Source organism: Paramormyrops kingsleyae, chromosome 8, assembly GCF_048594095.1.
Source record: "Paramormyrops kingsleyae isolate MSU_618 chromosome 8, PKINGS_0.4, whole genome shotgun sequence".
NCBI lineage: Eukaryota > Metazoa > Chordata > Actinopteri > Osteoglossiformes > Mormyridae > Paramormyrops > Paramormyrops kingsleyae.
This window is the reverse complement of record NC_132804.1, coordinates 29,073,599-29,090,821: the sequence shown is the minus strand read 5'-3', so window position 1 is coordinate 29,090,821 and position 17,223 is coordinate 29,073,599. Positions and strand designations below refer to the sequence as shown.

Sequence of the window (17,223 nt, the reverse complement as noted above, 5' to 3'; positions counted from 1 at the left end):
ACATAGAATTTGTATTTTATAGGTAGAGTTCTGTAATGTAGGCATGAATTAAAGTATACAACAGGTTGGGAATAGGTGTACATGCAAAGTAAACACATTTATATAATGATGTTTTGGTAGGTTGAGGAACCACATAAGATGTGGGAGCACTGTACAGACTCACCTAATTTAAGCAGCTTCATATTTCTACACCTATGAAACAGAAACAGCACGAAAGTAACGTTCCTCCCACATATCCTTCTGGAATATTCCTTCCTAAGCCAATGCTGTTATGTTATTCCCAACTGGGCAGGGATTGTAAATCATCATGACAGGGTTGGTAGCAGATTTGCATCTATTTCTGCCTCATTCTTTATTTAAGTGACGTGGATGCAATTTAGCTATAGTGTGTGTGGGCAGGAATGAATTATTTCCACACCTTAAAGCCATCTTAAAGTCATTATACAGCACAATGCTGATTCAACAGAACCTCCAGTATCCTGAAGCTAGTGCAAACATGCCTGATTTTCAATTTGATCGGAGTCAATATATTCAGCCCTGGTATAATTCTGACAGATTTTTTTTTCCAGTATGTGTGTGAATGACAAGCTCCGTTCCCTACAACAAAAAAGAGGATCATATCTAATTATTTCTGCCTTCGTTACACAGACAAACTAAGGGATCCCCAAATATCAGTTTGTCCTGTCCCAGTACAGTCTCTTCCCTCGCTCCCAGGACTGACAGTGCAGGCCTGGGGCGTCCCCATTAGGAAGCTCACCTAGGACTGTGGGGGACACGTGACAGGAGCTGGCTGGTTGTCACATACTGGGGGGATGTTTTTGCTGTCTCTCTTTTAGCCAAACCACCAGACTCCTGCACAAACCAGGCTTGACACTGAACCCCTCACCCCCAACAGTGATCGATGATGACCTGCTATCTTTTTTCCCACAATCTGTTTAATTATTCAACCCAACTATTGCCACCCCAATGCATGTTCGATCCGACAATACCAATCAGGTTAAATAGGGGCTCACATCACGGTCTCCTGCAGTACAGGCTATAAAACATGTTAGCAAAAAAATAAATTCTAAAGAGTCAGGAGCAGGTGTTAGCAAGGGGGCATACAAGACAGATGATATCAGGTTTCCGGGTGAGAAAATCAAAGTAAAATCGCAATCCCTCCTAGTCCATTCACCATCAAGCCAGCTCACCAGCGCAGCGTGACGCTGTCGATCACACACAGGGGAATAAGGTGCTCTTAATGCAAGTTGTTGTGTTGACAGGATCCTCCCGTTTCCCCGTAATGTCCTTTGGTCTGAGAAAAGCTCAGTCAGGTTTTCGCTCTGTGAAGCAGACATGGAGAAACTCGAGGAGAAGCTGTTCAGCTCGAGCCGCATCAGCCTAAGATGAAAAGCTTCCCCACGTCTCAGACCAACCTTCATAAAAACAAGAAAGGATCCATCATGGCCGACACAAGCAAACCTCCCACTGAATGAAGAGTCGATTAAAAGGAAATGACAGCAAACAAAAAAGAAATAAAATAAAAATAACATCACCTGTCCAAAAACAATGTAAGAGGAGAGCTACTGGATGGTTACAGAAAGTTTTTGGTAGTTTGAGGACAAATTTCTATGTTTTTTGCATGTTTCAATGTCTGCTACTTTCCATCTTGTCACATGCGTTCATGATTCTCTCACGTGCCTTCCGTTTGCTCTTCCTTCCCTTTCTCCCTCCATCTCCTGTCCTCCTCATCGCCTCCTCTCCATCACACATACTCCCTCCATCTCCTGTCCTCTCGATCTCCCCCTGTCTCTGTCACACACCTTGCACCTTGGCTCTGAGAGCACCATCAGCCCCACAGCCATATGATAAGATGTCAACCTGCCCCCACAGCCCCTACCTGCCCCCACAGCCCCTACCTGTCTCACGTCTTTGTGTCTGCAGCTACCGTACCCCAGCATCGCGTCCCTATGTGCTACACACCTCCATCCCAGCACATAGTAACACATAACCTCTACAACTGCTGTTTAATTAAGAAGTAATTACACTCACCGGGACCGATCAGCCCCTCAGTGAACCTTCAATAATTACCTCAAAAGGGAACAGCATCCCAGGGTGTTTGTGCCAACTATACCAAACCTGAATCTCGGGCCCGTTAGCAGATTAACACATAGGCGATCCGAGGTTATACCCTAGGGCCCCGGCAAACCTTAGGGCCCCGTTCTGCCTCGGGAATATTGGAACGATTAGTTAAATCAGCAAGACCGGAGTGTCCACGCCGATGTTAGCCTAGGGCACCCAGATAAATTAAATCTACCTCTGCTCGGGCTTGTCCAGTGTCAACCTGTTTGACACGGCTGAAGTTTCACTGGGCCTTCAGGTAGAATGACAAGAGAGACTGATGATGATCTAAAGCCAACCTTTAATAAAACTGCTGTGGACACTCAGTCTTTGGGGTGACAAACAGATCCATGAGATGCGAGGAGTGAGAGATGGGAGAGGGACAGGTGCCCTCAGGAAACAAAGAGGTAGGCGATTTGAACAGACACCCCTAAGAGCCAGCCCATTGCACCCAGGTTCTGTCGCTGTCAAGACATACTTTAGGTCCTTAATGACTTATAGTTAGAGGGCAGCATGTTTCTCAGTGGGCTAAGCCTCTGTGCCTGTGATCAGGAGGTCACTGGTTTGAGCCTGGCCTCGGCACATCTGCAGGTCCTTGAGTAAGACCCTTAACCTCCAGCTCCCTGGGCACTGCAACAAGTGGCTGCCCCCTCACAGCCAGCTTGCTCTCACCCACAGGGGGTAGGATACTGGAGGTAAAAAGAATGTCCCCACAGGGATCAGTAAAGTATCAATTATATCATAATAGCTGAGCAGTCACAGTCGAAGTCACACTACCCAGGGTCGCACCCATTAGGCAGCAAAGTTGGCCACCTAGCCATCTTCCAATGGGTTGCTGACTCAGCAAGCTCCGGCACACCTGCCCCGCCTCGGCCCCCACTACATGAGGAACATGCAGAGTGTCCAGGACAATGTGAAATTGGGTGGGGAAGCCTGCCTAGAGCTCCACATGGGCTTTGATAAACTGCACCAATGGTAAAGCCTGTGGCCCCCACTGACCTCCACGTGATGTCATCCTTCATGCTGAGGTGAACACAGTGAGTTCGGCCCCATTTCCCGGACCAGGGGAGCATCGGACAAGCTTGTTTTTCTTGTAATCACTATTCGGCTGCAAAATGTCAAATTCCGGGGCAAACGAACGCAAACAAGAAAAACACGTCATGATAATTCATGTCACGCTCAGCGCTGCAGAAGAAAAGGGGTCATTAGCGCATGTCACCGGCAGCTGTGGATTAGAGCCGATGTGCGGGATGTAAATAAGAGTCTGGCTGGAATGGGTGTGGAGGCGAACGGCATTGCACGCAGGCGGTGGCGGTCTCAGAGGGCGGTCGGAATCAGCGGACCCAGGGAGTTGGAGAGTAACCAGTGTAATGAGAAGCCATGTTGTTGGATCACGCAGGTCCCTGTCCAAACATCTCCGAAAAAGCCTGAATTGTCAATGTGCCGCTGGATGAAACATGTGATGTGATACAGTCAAGCATCTATCTGAGCCACCAGAAAATAAAAACCATGTCTATATTGTATCTATATCTGTCCTTTCTCTGGACAGGTTTCCTTATTGTGGATTTCAAAAGAAAGATAAATAACTGCATGATCTTTCAGGCAAAGGGAACTTGTATTCAAGTGTTATGACAATAAAGATATACTCTATGTATACTGAGGAATGCTAAATAGCTAACAAATGGAGGTGTGTTTGGAGAAAGAGAGAATAGCTTAGCACAGCAGAACCTCTTGCCCTCAGTTCCAGAAGGTATTCAGCTGTAGGTCTAACAGGCAAAGATCCCAGAAAGCCTACAGTTCATTTGCCTGGTACCATTGCGTTAGCATCCAAGGGCAATTAGAGCCAATGAGACGCAAGATACGTGACCCTTAATCCAGCTTCCTTATCCCTGCAAAAAATAAATGCTACATGTCTGAATATATGAAATCTACAGCCAACTGTGAAACCCCTGCGAGTTTCCTAAGAATGCTCCTCTCCATTCTTACAGAGCCTTCAAACGTAGCTGCGGCTGTACTTACAAGTAGCAATAAGCAGATACTGATTACAGACATCCTGCATAGTGAATCCACCCCAGATATGGATCTAAAACGGAGTGGTGACAATCCCACAAACATCACTGCCCACACTATTGCTGTCAGTGGAGCTGAGAATCCATGAAGCACAGTGTCGCCTCATTCAGCAGCCTGTGGATCTCGCTTAATCCCTTTGTTATCCCCCTTTCCTCCAGGGATAATGGCTTCTTGACGAGGTATCGACTGGATTTGGGTCCCTTATCACAGTGACAGGGATTTTAATGAATGGAACAGTAATTGCCCCTAAATTACAGTAATTACAGAAAATGGAAAGTCTTTTTTTTTTTTACTCAGTGGGACTGAGAAAAGATGGCACATAACTGATTTCTAATAATATTTTTTAAACCCCCCCCCCCCCCCCCCCCCCCCCCATTGGAACACCACGGCGTTGGGGGAGCGTGACTTACACAGAGTCGGATTCTGTCAGCTGTTGGGAAAACGTCAGTTTTCCCGCCCCAGGATGTGACAGACAGGCTGGGGGGCTGGATTTGGGTCACGGTGAGCCAGCGTCCTGCCTGATCTGCGGGAACCTGTCACACTGACACGTGTCAGTATCCATAGACTCCAAAATATGCACAATGCCCTCAGTCGGCATTGAGGTGGGACGAGGCCCTTCCCTTTGACAGGGAGCCTGGACATCTTCCTTCTTACTTTTTTCGCATGAGCAGTATAATAATGGCTCGCCACACACTCTTGTTCAGTGCCTTTGTGTGACTGTTATAAAACACATACATAAATTAAAATGAACTGAACGTCCTTCTCCCGCAAGACAAAAACTCATCAGATTTTGCAGTTTGTGTGGAAATACATCATTTTATACCCAGCTCCACCTTCCATCTCCTCAGCCTGATGTTTTAGCCCCGCCCAAAGTGGGAACAATACTGGTAGCAACTCATGCGATGGCCTAGGCGAGCTCCACCACCATCCCTCCACGTCCGATACAAAGTCAAATGGACTGGCTAATTTGACGCGCCCCCCCCCCAGGGTTGAACGGCACTGGTGGGAGGGAGCCGAGACTTGCAGATAGCTTGAGGATAGCATGTGAAATATGTCACTCAGTAGGTACCTAAAACGTTCAGTCAGCACTCAAGAACCAACAAGACCAACAAGAACTACCGGCTGGTGCAAATTAGCTGGTGCAAATTTAAAACAACCAAATCCCCTTACAATCAAGCAGAGCCTTCATCCCCTACAGTAATGAATGTCTGAGTGTATCCTTGTCCTTTTTGTCAGTCCCATTGCTGGCACTGTTACATAACAACAAAATAATGCACATTCCCTGTTCAATCAGCTGCATTGTCCTTAGAAGAGAGGAACATTCACCTGAACACAAACCGTGTATTTTGCTCGAACAAAACATCCCAATTTAAAAAAAAAAAAAAAACGCTACCTAGTGATTTGGGTCTATTCTGTATGCAAATTCATTGCAGTGCTACAGCACAAATGGCTGACGGATTCAGACGGTTTCCAGACTGATGCTAAATAAAGACAACAAGAGCTGACTGCAATGTATCGAATACTGCAGCGCATCTTTGGTATTTCCTTACTAATGATCCCATGTATGCTGTGATAAAGACACACATATTTACTGTCAGCAGTAAAAGATGATTAGCCCGTTTAAAAGGGAGGACTTCAGTAGACGAGAAAACAACACTTTAGGCTATTAGTAAAAATTATCACAGGTCTCCGATTTTGTTGCGTTTTTTGTAGGCATTGCATTTATCGGATAATATTATGGGATGCCACAGTGGCTCATACTCCAGGGATGTAAAGCTGATTCCCGACCAGTATCTGCATGTGTGGAGTTTACATATTCTTCCCCCATTGTGTAGGGATCCTGCTGGGACTCAAATTTCTTCCCACAGTACAAAGACATACCCATTGCTGTCTCTGTATTACCCGCAAGTGGCCAGTAGTGAACTGGCATCACGTCAAGGGTGTGGTTTGTGCTTCCTGGGACAATGGGCCCCCAGCACTAGATAAGCGGTATAGGAAACAAGTGGATGATGTCACGTCAGCTTCCATGACAGCACATACACTATATGGACAAAAGTATTGGGACACACCTCATAATCATTGAATTCAGGTGTTTCATTCAGACCCATTGCCACAGGTGTATAAAATCAAGCACCCAGCCATGCAGTCAGGTTCACAAACATTCGGGAAAGAATAGGTCATTCTGAAGAGCTCAGTAAATTAAAGCATAGTACTGCCATAGGATGCCACCTTTGCACTAAGTCAGTTTGTGAAATTTCTTCCCTGCTAGATATTCCATGGTCAACTGTTAGAGGTATTATTGCAAAGTGAAAGCATTTAGGAATAATAGAAACTCAGCCTCGAAGTGGCAGATCACGTAAAGTAACAGAGCAGGGTCACCGAGTGCTGAGGCACACAGGGCGGAAAAGTCACTAATGCTCTGCTGACTCAATAACTGTAGAATTCCTCTGACATCACCCCCAGCACAAGAATTGTGCAGCAGGAGCTTCATGTAATGGGCTTCCATGGCCGAGCAGCTGCATGCAAGCTTCACATCACCAAGCACAGTTCCAGGTGTCTGATGGAGTGGAATAAAGCACACCACCACTGGACTCTGAAGCTAAGAAAACATGTCCTGTGGAGTGATGGAACACACTTCTCTGTCTGGCAGTCTGATGGATGAGTCTGGGTTTGGCAGATGCCAGGAGAACATTACCTACCTGACTGCATTGTGCCAACTGTAAAGTTTGGTGGAGGAGGGATAATGGTATGGGGTTGTTTTTCAGGGGCTGGGCTAGGCCCCTTAGTTCCAGTGAAGGGAACTCTTAATGCATCAGCATACCAAGGCATGCTAGACAATTCCATGCTTCCAACTTTGTGGGAACAGTTTGGGGAAGGTCCTTTTCTGTTCCAGCATGACTGTGCCCCAGTGCACAAAGCAAAGTCCATAAAAGGCATGATTGGGTGAGTTTGGTTTGGAAGAACTTGACTGGCCTGCACAGAACCCTGACCTAAAGCCCATCAAACATCTAGAACTAGAACAAAGATTGGAAGCCAGGCTTTCATGTCCAACATCAGTGCCTGACCTCACAAATGCTCTTCTGGATGAATGGGCAAAAATTCCCACAGATACACTCCATGAACCTGTGATAAGGCTTCCCAGAAGAGTGGCAGCTGTTATAGCTACAAAGGGGGGACCAGCTCCATATCGATTACTATGGATTTAGAATGGGATGTCATAAAAGTTCCTGTAGGTGTAATGGCCGAGTGTCCCAATATTTTTGTCTGTATCATATATATCATGAACTGTATTGGTATATACTGTAAATCTGCTGTGCCTTCTGAATGTATTAGAGAAGACTGTTTATCCCTAAATGTGCTGTAAGTGAGTGCAGTGTTTAACGCCACAACACAGGTCATAGAGAGCAAAATGCAGAGAGGCTGTAGAAGCGATGTTTCTCTCACTGAAACGTCTGAAGCAGGCACTCACTTGGGAACCAGCCAGGATACTCTGACCAATGTACGCCCTCTATATGCCTAAACTTGCTAAGAAAGCGTAAATACAGCTTTCAGTATGAAGCTACCACACAAACACACACATACAGTACACAGTGCACAACCTGAACACAACCTCAAATCAAGTCAAGACTATGACATAATTTACATTGAGCTGAATTTACTTCATGGAAAGAAATGCCAGTGCCCCATTTTCACCCCAAATCATAGCTGTGGAGATTTCAGTTAAAATTTGAGTGAAGCTGGCTGGCAGTCAGTAAATTCACAGTTTAATGTTCACTCACTACCCCTGGTTGCTGTGGATGTGAGTGAGAGAGTGCAAGACAGCAAGAGAGCGAAAGAGCAAGAGTGCAAGCTTTTTGGTAACCGAGAATATGAACCAAAAGAACAAAATGTCGTTTCCTCCATGCTGTTAAACAAGAGACCCCAGCAGCTGCACAAGAGTCTGGATAACAGATCCGTCGTCCCTGATGCAATTCCAGATTCCATGGCCCAGATCTGGCACAGATGCATAGCTGCAGAGAGGCCATGTACAGTGTTGTACTGGGCAGTTCTAATTTTCTGGCAATTACCACCTAATTAAGCATACCTACTGGGGAATCTTCTGTTGCTGTTTGAAAGACAGCCTCCACACTCACATATGCACAGAATAAGACACCTGGCCAATGAAACAACACACATGCCAACTATTAAGCGCACTGAGGACACACAAAACAAATGTACATAAAAATAAGATGCAATGACTAAGAATTTAGATTAAACTGACAAATCACAGGAAGAACATTTAACAAAATGAGATATAACCTGATTAAAACAGACACATACATTTTCCATATGACTTATGTAGTACAGGGTTTACAGTGTGCCTATAGTTTATCCCTGAAGCCACTGAAGTCCAGCACAGGGCACACACTATGGGCAACTTGGCCACTGATTAGCCTAGCTGCATGCTTTTGGACAGCAGGTGGACCTATAGAACACCCATGGCAACATAGGAAGAACATGCAAACTCATGATCTAGACAGAGCTGGAAGCGGGACTTGAACCCCCAACCCTGGAAGTGTGAGGCCACCGTAAATCACTGTAAAGCTGAATCGTATTGCCAGCCATTTTCGCCGAATATATATTCCAGACCAATCACATCAACGGTTATATTCTATAACCCATGTTTTAATGATCTTAGGTTAATTAAATGATTGTTTAAGTAAATATAAGAAGGATATTGACTAAATCATTTATAGTTCTTCACAGTATAACGTATATTGCAGACGTACACGGGCTCTGTTTGTCTTATTCTATATTTCAGACTCCACGACTTCAGTGATGGATTAAAAATAACTACAAGGCAGAATCTAATGGCTGGTTAGACCAGGCAATTTTACACCTAATATACCGTGCCCGTTAGCGCCAAAATGTCAAGCAGTCAGTGGGATATTCACAGAGAAAAGAAATTACTTGGATACCGGGATTTGCATTGCAGTTGCATGTCTTAACAGGAAACAGTCAATGTTTGTATCAGTCGTGATTTAGGATATTGTTACTGTAGGAGACATCACCATTTCGGTTTCTGCGCAGCAGGAAATTGATACGTTTGAGTGGTATTTGAGTAGTTAGATTTGATCTGCAACGGTATAAAGTGGTGGCAGCTCTTGAGTAAGTTACGTATTGCCGATATAGGCTACGATAGATTCAGTATATTGAAATTTACTCAGATCAACAAAAATGCTTTTACAGCAGCCAAAGTTAATGCCACTGGACGCGGATGCTGCGGGACGCGCTCACTTTCCGCAAATAAAACTGACACGATGTCTTATAAGAACTGAATATATGGCGCATAAATGAGATTGACTCCGATATGCAGAAAGAGGTAATTCACAGTGCTATTTCCCATAGACAGTCAAAACTGGGATTCACGCCCTTACACAATTACCTGCGATCATGCACGCTTTTTCAGTATTATCACTTGCACACATGCATGCAGGTGTACGCGAATGAGCAATTTTATTACAGCAGAAATACTTTCAAAAGCACTTTGATAACTTCACGCAACGAATTAAAGTTGATCAAAAGCAGTGTGCGCTACATTAATAACTACGCATGTTCAATAACTGAATTTGCTGAGTTTTGTCACTGCAGGCACTGCAATCAAAATAATCACTTTGTTTTCAGACAATCAAGCGCTACGTTTTTTTAAATGCTGGTAAGGTCTAATGCGAATGGATGACTTAAGAATCTTGGATACGTTTTCCAGTTTAGAAAGATAATTCGTGGGCTACTTCTAAGTACAACAGCATCAATTTAGGGCTGTTATAAAACTGACTTCATTAGCTAGATAAACGGCGCGAAAAAACCCATCTAATACTCATCTTTCCGATGCCAACATCGGTTGTAAAAAATACAAAAAACGCACGTGTCACGAGTTGATTCAAAAGATATAAAATGTAAAGATTTTTTTATGCAACTATTGTCGTTTCACACCACGAACAAGGGCTGGGCGGGCGTGGGGACGGCGACCGGGGGCTGCGATCGTATTGAGAAGACAAAATTTCTTAAGTCTATCTAGGCGATGCATCAATGCCGCAACTCGTCGGCGTAGGCTAATATATTCATGGATTTATGTTAGTAGAAATAATAAATAAAACATATGTCCCCACCCATGCAGCACACTCCAAACTTCAGTTTTTCTTTCGAATCTGACCGGTTTTAAATCCTTCCACTAAAATGAGCATTGAAGATCTCTTCTTGGACACTTAATTATTTCAACATCACAACCTAACATGACACATAAATTCACGCACAAATAATACGCTTCGAATCCCGTTTGCTTTCCTCAACCTGAAGGTTTATTCGAGAGATACAGCGCGCAGGGAGGGTGCGCATATATGCTTGTGCCAAAAGACAAGTGCCATCACCTTCAAGCTTACCTGCAAGAAACTGTAATTTCCACTTTAGTTGCCGGAATATTGCCCGTGATGGGGTCGAACTCGTAGACGGAAGCCATGTCTTCCAGTTTGTCCCTAACGTCTCCCGCCATGAGCAGCCGGGGCTCCGGGATGCTCTGTGATTCGCACAGCTTGGCCCCCCTACGAAGTCCCCTCAACACAGATCCACAAACTGGACGCCTTCGGAAGCGATCTCTGAGCCCCAGGCGAAAGGGGCGCTGCCGGGGCCACTAGCGCACGCTCCGAAGCAAAGCTCAGACACCCAGAAACCTGCGGCGAATGTAGCCTGGTGGCTTATTGTCAAACGCAAGTGAAGATCGGAGGGACTGTCAGACCCCTTTATGAGTAGGATGGTCCACCATAGCAGCTGTAGTAGTGAGGGCTGCGGCTCCACCCCCCTCTGCATTCTCCTACACGCCGACGGGTCCAGCCCGTTCATACAGCCGCCCGGCTGATTAGCTTCAGCACTTAATCAATCTGCCTTAATCACGGGTTTTTTACTTTCTTTGGCAAATCCCATTGATTAATGAGTCACTTAAAGGTAATCTATTTCTCATTAGCCGTGCATCCGTATCTAGATATGCCATTCGCTCGTGTGTAAATTTATTTTGGTTTACTCTAGTAATTGTGTCTAATTATCTTGTCTGATTATTTGCTTAGTATTTTTGCTGAAAGGCTCCATATTTCACTGCACTTCTTTTTTGGAAATGACGTTCATTTAATAACTCTAATCAACATATGCTATACGTAATATTTGCTCGGTTCATTGCTCTGCTCTTAACGTGTCGGATATTATAAATTACCCTATATAACAACGTAATTATATCACAAGTTTTTTGTGAACGACGGAAATTGTTGCAATGACCGAACATAAAATTGTTTTAACCCAGAGTCAATCCAAACGCAATATATGGAGTAGGCTATGTGGAGTATTTCACTGCATCTGTTCAGCACCTATTAAATGGACAGCTACTACTGCCCCACATTACAATGAAGTTTCATCTCGGAATAAGATGTTTCATTCGATATTTAACGTAAAGTACTCAAGGGAAAATACATCATGTTCAGCACGTGTGATGAATCTGATATGGCATTTATAAAGTAGGCCTATTTCAATTAACTGCATTATATATGGCAGTAGCCTATAGTACAAAAATGCTGAATCATAAGAAAAAGCTGAACAATTTCTTTTAAAATTAAATTCTTTTGAAATTAAATTAAATTTTAAAATTAAAATTTAAAGTTAAAATTTATAATTCTTTTGTTTCTTTTCTTGAAGATATCTTGACGGGCTTCGTGTTAGCGATTTATGATTTTCTGCCAAATATAGGGACGGTTTATAGGCCTAAGTATTTTGAGTAAAACCGACACCTGGAGTACCTTAAGAGCATCCATTCCTACTCATAATACCTACGCGTTCATTAAGAATACCGACTGGACTACACAATTTTATAACATTCTTGGCGCATCTGTGGACAAAATCGCGAAACCCCTGCTTGTAAATTTAAGCTCAATTGCATTTTTTACTGCACAATTTAAAAGGACTTTGAGAGACAGGTTCATTTACACCTCAAGCCTTCATTGAAAAAATGGTTTCCACTGTTGAAGATTACAACAAAAAATGAGCGGGTCCGAAGGGTGTACAGTACGTGTACAGGGAAGAGGCTGATGTATTTGCAACAGTGAAAACATTTCCTCAGTCTATGGTTCTGGCTTTCCGAAGTAAAATAGGATATTTTTTCCCGATGCATAAATCACTACATTCGTTCATTCCGTTGGTGCATCTTCTGGTGTAGAAATAACTCATGGCAAACCACTAGCATGATTTCTATTATACTAAAAACATTTGAATCTGTTTGTTTTAGTTAGCGACGTGGACATCGGGGACTTAATGAGCTAGATTCCTCCACCGAGCTCTTTGTGTTTGGATTTTGCATTTTTTCCCTTTGTTTCCTCCCGCAGTCCAGAAAACCGCAGGTGAACCCATACCTCGTAATTGCCTTCAGTGTGTGTAAGGGTGCTCAGTACGATCGACTGGCATCCTGCCCAGGGTGTACCCCTGCCCTGTGCCCTGTGCTTCCTAGGATAAGGTCCACCTGCACCCTGACCCACTACTAGGCAAGACGGACGGATGATGTTGAGTAGATTGATTAAAGGATAAGTAGCATACGGAGGAAAAAAGGAACGAAACTGAGAGACGAGCACAACAAACGAACGCTGGGAAAGTGGCAGATCTGTTGAATGTAATGTGATGTTTGGGAACCAATTTTCGTGAAAACGGCTTAAAATAACACGGCGTTGCAGACTTTTTTCTTTACTTATTCAATCTTCAGAATGTACATGAAAATGTTTTCCAAACTGTATTAACACGTTTTTTTTTGTGTGTGTGTGTGTGTGTGTGGTGTATTCTAAGGGGTGCTATTTCCGTACAGCTGCCAGAAGTATCAAGGTTTTAAAACGCGTTTGGTTAACAGAACAGCTGAAGATAACAGTTCCAGCTTCTCACATTTTTTTCAAGTAGAAACTGGAAGATAGGATGATGAGCCCATGTGCAAGGATGGCTGAGTTTATAGAAAACTTCACGCAGCATTTTTTGAAATCCCACGAGCTGCAGCAAAGCCAACCTGTAGCCTCTGATCAGAAACCATCTGCTAATCTGAGGTGCATATCCCGTTAATCCCCTAACACTTGAAGCATTAAATTCATCTTCCATCTTCGATCCTCTAAGCCTTCACCCTGAGCAGTGTCGTGGAGGGGTCCTGTAGGCTACCTCAGGCCTTCAAAGGGCACGAACCAGAGGGATGCCAACAAGAACGATCACACACTATAAGCAATATTCACCGTCTTTGGATGACAGGAGGACCCCAGTATGAGACATGGGGAGCAGGGCAACTGCACACGCACAGCATGAGTGCAGGATCAGAGCCTCTGCAGGCGTGAGGAAGCATGCTTACTTTGCCTTGATGCTACTGAAGTCTCATATGTATGACAACATTGCAAAGTTCAGCCAATCAGGGGACAGTAACCAGGACTGGCCAATATATACCTTCGGAATCCTTCTGTGGAAGAGTGTGTGTGTATGAGACATGAGAGTACACGTCTGCATTTGTGTGCATGTCCATGAAGTAGAAGCTACCTCTAGGCCTGGCGCTCCCCAGGAAGAACGCAGGAAGAGTTTTCCCCCAACAAACGGCTTTTGGAAAAAAATGTGTATAAAACTATTATCTCAATGGCCCAACCTGTGAAAGGGTGAAAGTAGCCCCCCTCTCCTTCTACACGAGTCACAGCTCTTGGGGGGTGGGGAGATAACAAATGAGTTCCCTAGCGGAAAAATACCTGCAAAGCATTTGCTGTGATGTTGTAGCCCGTCTGCCCTCGTGGTCATGATCTATAGCTCTTTGTGGTGCAGTTCGCTGGTTTCCACTACGGCCCCCGATCAGCTGATGCATGTTATTTCAGGATTTTTCTGGGATGTTGTTGATTACTCTGACTAGCATTATCTGCTTTCTGGATTGCTTACACTATATATATGAAAATACATATAAAATATGTATCTTCATATGCATCACACACACACACATATATATATATACAGAGAGAGAGAGAGAAAAAAGTCAATTAGGACGAACCACTGCACTATTAATTCAATCAAATTTGTTGTAATATTTTGGTAACTCTTCTCAAACAAGTTTGTTGTGGCAACACATTTTTCCCCCTCCAATTGGCTGCCCACTGTTTTCATTTGGAAGGCAAAAGATGTTGTTCTAGCTTGTGGTGCAATATTAACTTTCTGATGTAGCCTGAGGTGTAGAAGCAGAAAAATATTTTGGTGGATGAAGAAAAAGGAGATTTGGGCTCAGCATGAGTATGAAACATCCGTGTGAACAGCCCGAAGCACTGAAACGAAACCATCTAGCTGGCCATGTGTGCGTCTTACTTTGCTGGACCCGGCTGGGAGATAGTGGTTGAAACGCTTTCAAAGATACATGTGCTTGGAGCCTAATCTCTTAGCACCATGCCGACCAGGCAAAGAAGGGAATGCAGTCATGGTCTCCGTAATGTATTCACGATAACGCCTGGAGCATGCTATCTCACTCATGAGCTCCATCAGGTATCCACAGGTAGAGGTAAGGGCACTGTACTACTGACGTCCGATAAGACTTCCTTAGTACCGTAGGTAATGTTTAACCAGAGAGATGAAAGGTTGAGGAAGGTGGATTAGACGCGATAGTCCACATCTCCCCTTGCTGACTGAGGGAGAGAGTAAGCAGGCATTCATTCCATGCGGACCCTCAGGAATGGCGGAGTTGGCATTCTATCCAGCCGTAGCCCTGGTGTACTTCTTCGGAGTGCTGCAGGCCAGCCGAGAAGAGCGCGTGGAGCTGTCCGACAGAGCCTCCATCAACGTGTTCTGCCTGTTCGTCTTCATTCAGCCGCTGTGTCTGGTTCTGGGCGGCTACACCGGCATGGCTACCTACCTGATCACCGCCCTCGTCTCCTACAACTTCCTGCCTTGGAAGAAAGAGAGGACGGGCCAGCGAGGACGGCAGCAAAGCCAGAAGGGAAAGGAGAAGAATCAGTGAGGAACATCGGGTGCCGTAAAACTTGCACCAGGAAATCAAGGTTCTTGAGGAACACCTGCAAGTCCGGAACAAGACGGATTAATGATGCGTGTTTTGTTTACATCTGACCTGGGAAGATGAAAAGAAACAGAGAAATGAGAAGCACAATGCTTTGATGTGACGAAGAGGTCCTGTGGCCTTCTGCTGGGCCTGTCGAACAGTCATATCTGCTCTTTATGACTCTCAAGGCAATGTCATGCTATATGCTGTGCCTTCCTTCATTGTTCAGCCTCATTCTGTAGTTTATCTTTGTTGAACGGAAATGTATGAATAGATCAGACAGTTATGTCTAAAATAAAATGTATTAAATATGAAAAATCATTGTTTTAATGACAAGGGGATTGTGAGTAATAACAGATTATCCTCAGTTTAATGTGCCTCATATGATTAACATTCATTGTCACACATTTTACAATTCTGTTAATGACACATCCTGAATTATTTTATAAACACAGATACCCACAATGTGCAACAAATTACACAGCTTTCTGTCTACCCTTTGATTGCAAGCCACTCCTTTGTCCAAAGTCACATCAGATTCTGTCTCCTGCAGAACAAATGATAATGTTTTTAAAAAATGACTGCTTTTCTGGTGAACATGAAACGGCAACCACCAAAATGGCTTCTGTACTTATTCGCTTGAAACAAATTAGAATGTAGCCTCATTTTAGCCTAATCCAGAACGCAGGAGATCAAAGTAAGAAACAGGAGCATGTGTGTGGGGGAGGTGGTATGGTAATTCTGATAAGGGACTGATATTTCTGGCCAGCATCCACTGATGGTTCATAGGCTTCGAGAACCGGCACGTGATTGGTGTGTGAAGTATCTTACGAACCAACCAATCCTTTTGTGATCTCTAGCCAGGGTCTGCCTACCCCAGCGATGATGCCAGCCAGCAGTTACTGAAATAGAAACCTATAAGGAACCAGACAGGACTGAGGGGATGAGGGCATCTCTTGAGGGACAGGGAGATAGTCTCCAGAAGGATCCAATTCCTCATATGGAGTGCCAGGAACTAGAAACAACAGTTACCCCCCTCCTCCCCCCAGCACCACTACCAACTGTGTGGTGCTCACACCTCCAGCTGATGTATAAGGCTTCATTTCCTCAAGGCAAGTGGTGAGTCTACATGAATTCAGCACACATTAGCATGGTCACTGGTACATAAAGTGACAGGCCGCTCTAACATCAACATGATCTCTCCCAACAAAAGATCTAGAACTTTAGAAAACTTGGTCTCTCACAAACGTGCTGTGAAAACACGGAAAGACAATGCAGAGGTACACTTCAGGCGTCTAATTCCGCGTCTAGTCCCATGAGAGAAAGAGCTGTTGCCTTTCGCACCTCTGCGCAATCTGCTGAATCGCATTTCCTAGCGCAGCTACATTCCCTTCCACCCTTGACGCTGGAGGGGGAGAGAGAAGCTTCATCTTGGCATTTAAGGATCATTTTGTGAGCTGAGCCTGGGAAGGAGTGCAATCAGCTCCCATTCTGTAGCACCGCAGTCATTTGTTGCCATCAGGCATGCAAATATCAAAGCAACATGCCCTTTCCTGCCCGAGCATTAACTCCAAGTGTCAAGTTCAGAACTCAGAAGACAGTAAGCCAGCATTGAGCAATGTCTGCATTAAACATAGCACTCGAAACAACTGGATACAGTGACAAGACTCGCTATTTACAGTAGTCAAGACTGGCAGTGCCAGGAGAAACTCATGACCATCCCAAGGCAGGTTCCACCTCTGCCACCCCCTCCTGGCAAACTTCACCACTGTCCCCCCCAGTGTGAGGAGCATGTACACCCTAGTGCCCCCCCCATCTGAGGCAACGTGAACTTGACTTGCTAAATCAGCAGCCTCTCAGATGATGCCGCACTAGGTGGTCGTCTGCGTCTCTTAATGAGCTAACAGACACTGACCAAGAGCAGACGGTAGCAGAGGGACACACTTGGCAGGCTCTTGGCAAGAGAGCTTTGCCTGCAATAGGTGTCTCTATCG

At 44.6% G+C, this 17,223-nt stretch overlaps 1 protein-coding gene across 2 annotated transcripts in view; it reads right to left on the bottom strand.

The window, feature by feature from the left end:
• LOC111856198 (copine-8) overlaps positions 1–10,950 on the bottom strand; it is a 93,165-nt gene extending 82,215 nt beyond the window's left edge. For both annotated transcript variants that reach the window (XM_023835951.2, XM_023835952.2), the window contains exon 1: positions 10,590–10,950. In XM_023835951.2, coding sequence (XP_023691719.1) covers positions 10,590–10,699 — 110 coding nt within the window. In that variant the 5' untranslated portion in view covers positions 10,700–10,950. The remainder of the gene's footprint in view (positions 1–10,589) is intronic.
• Positions 10,951–17,223: the final 6,273 nt, after the last annotated feature.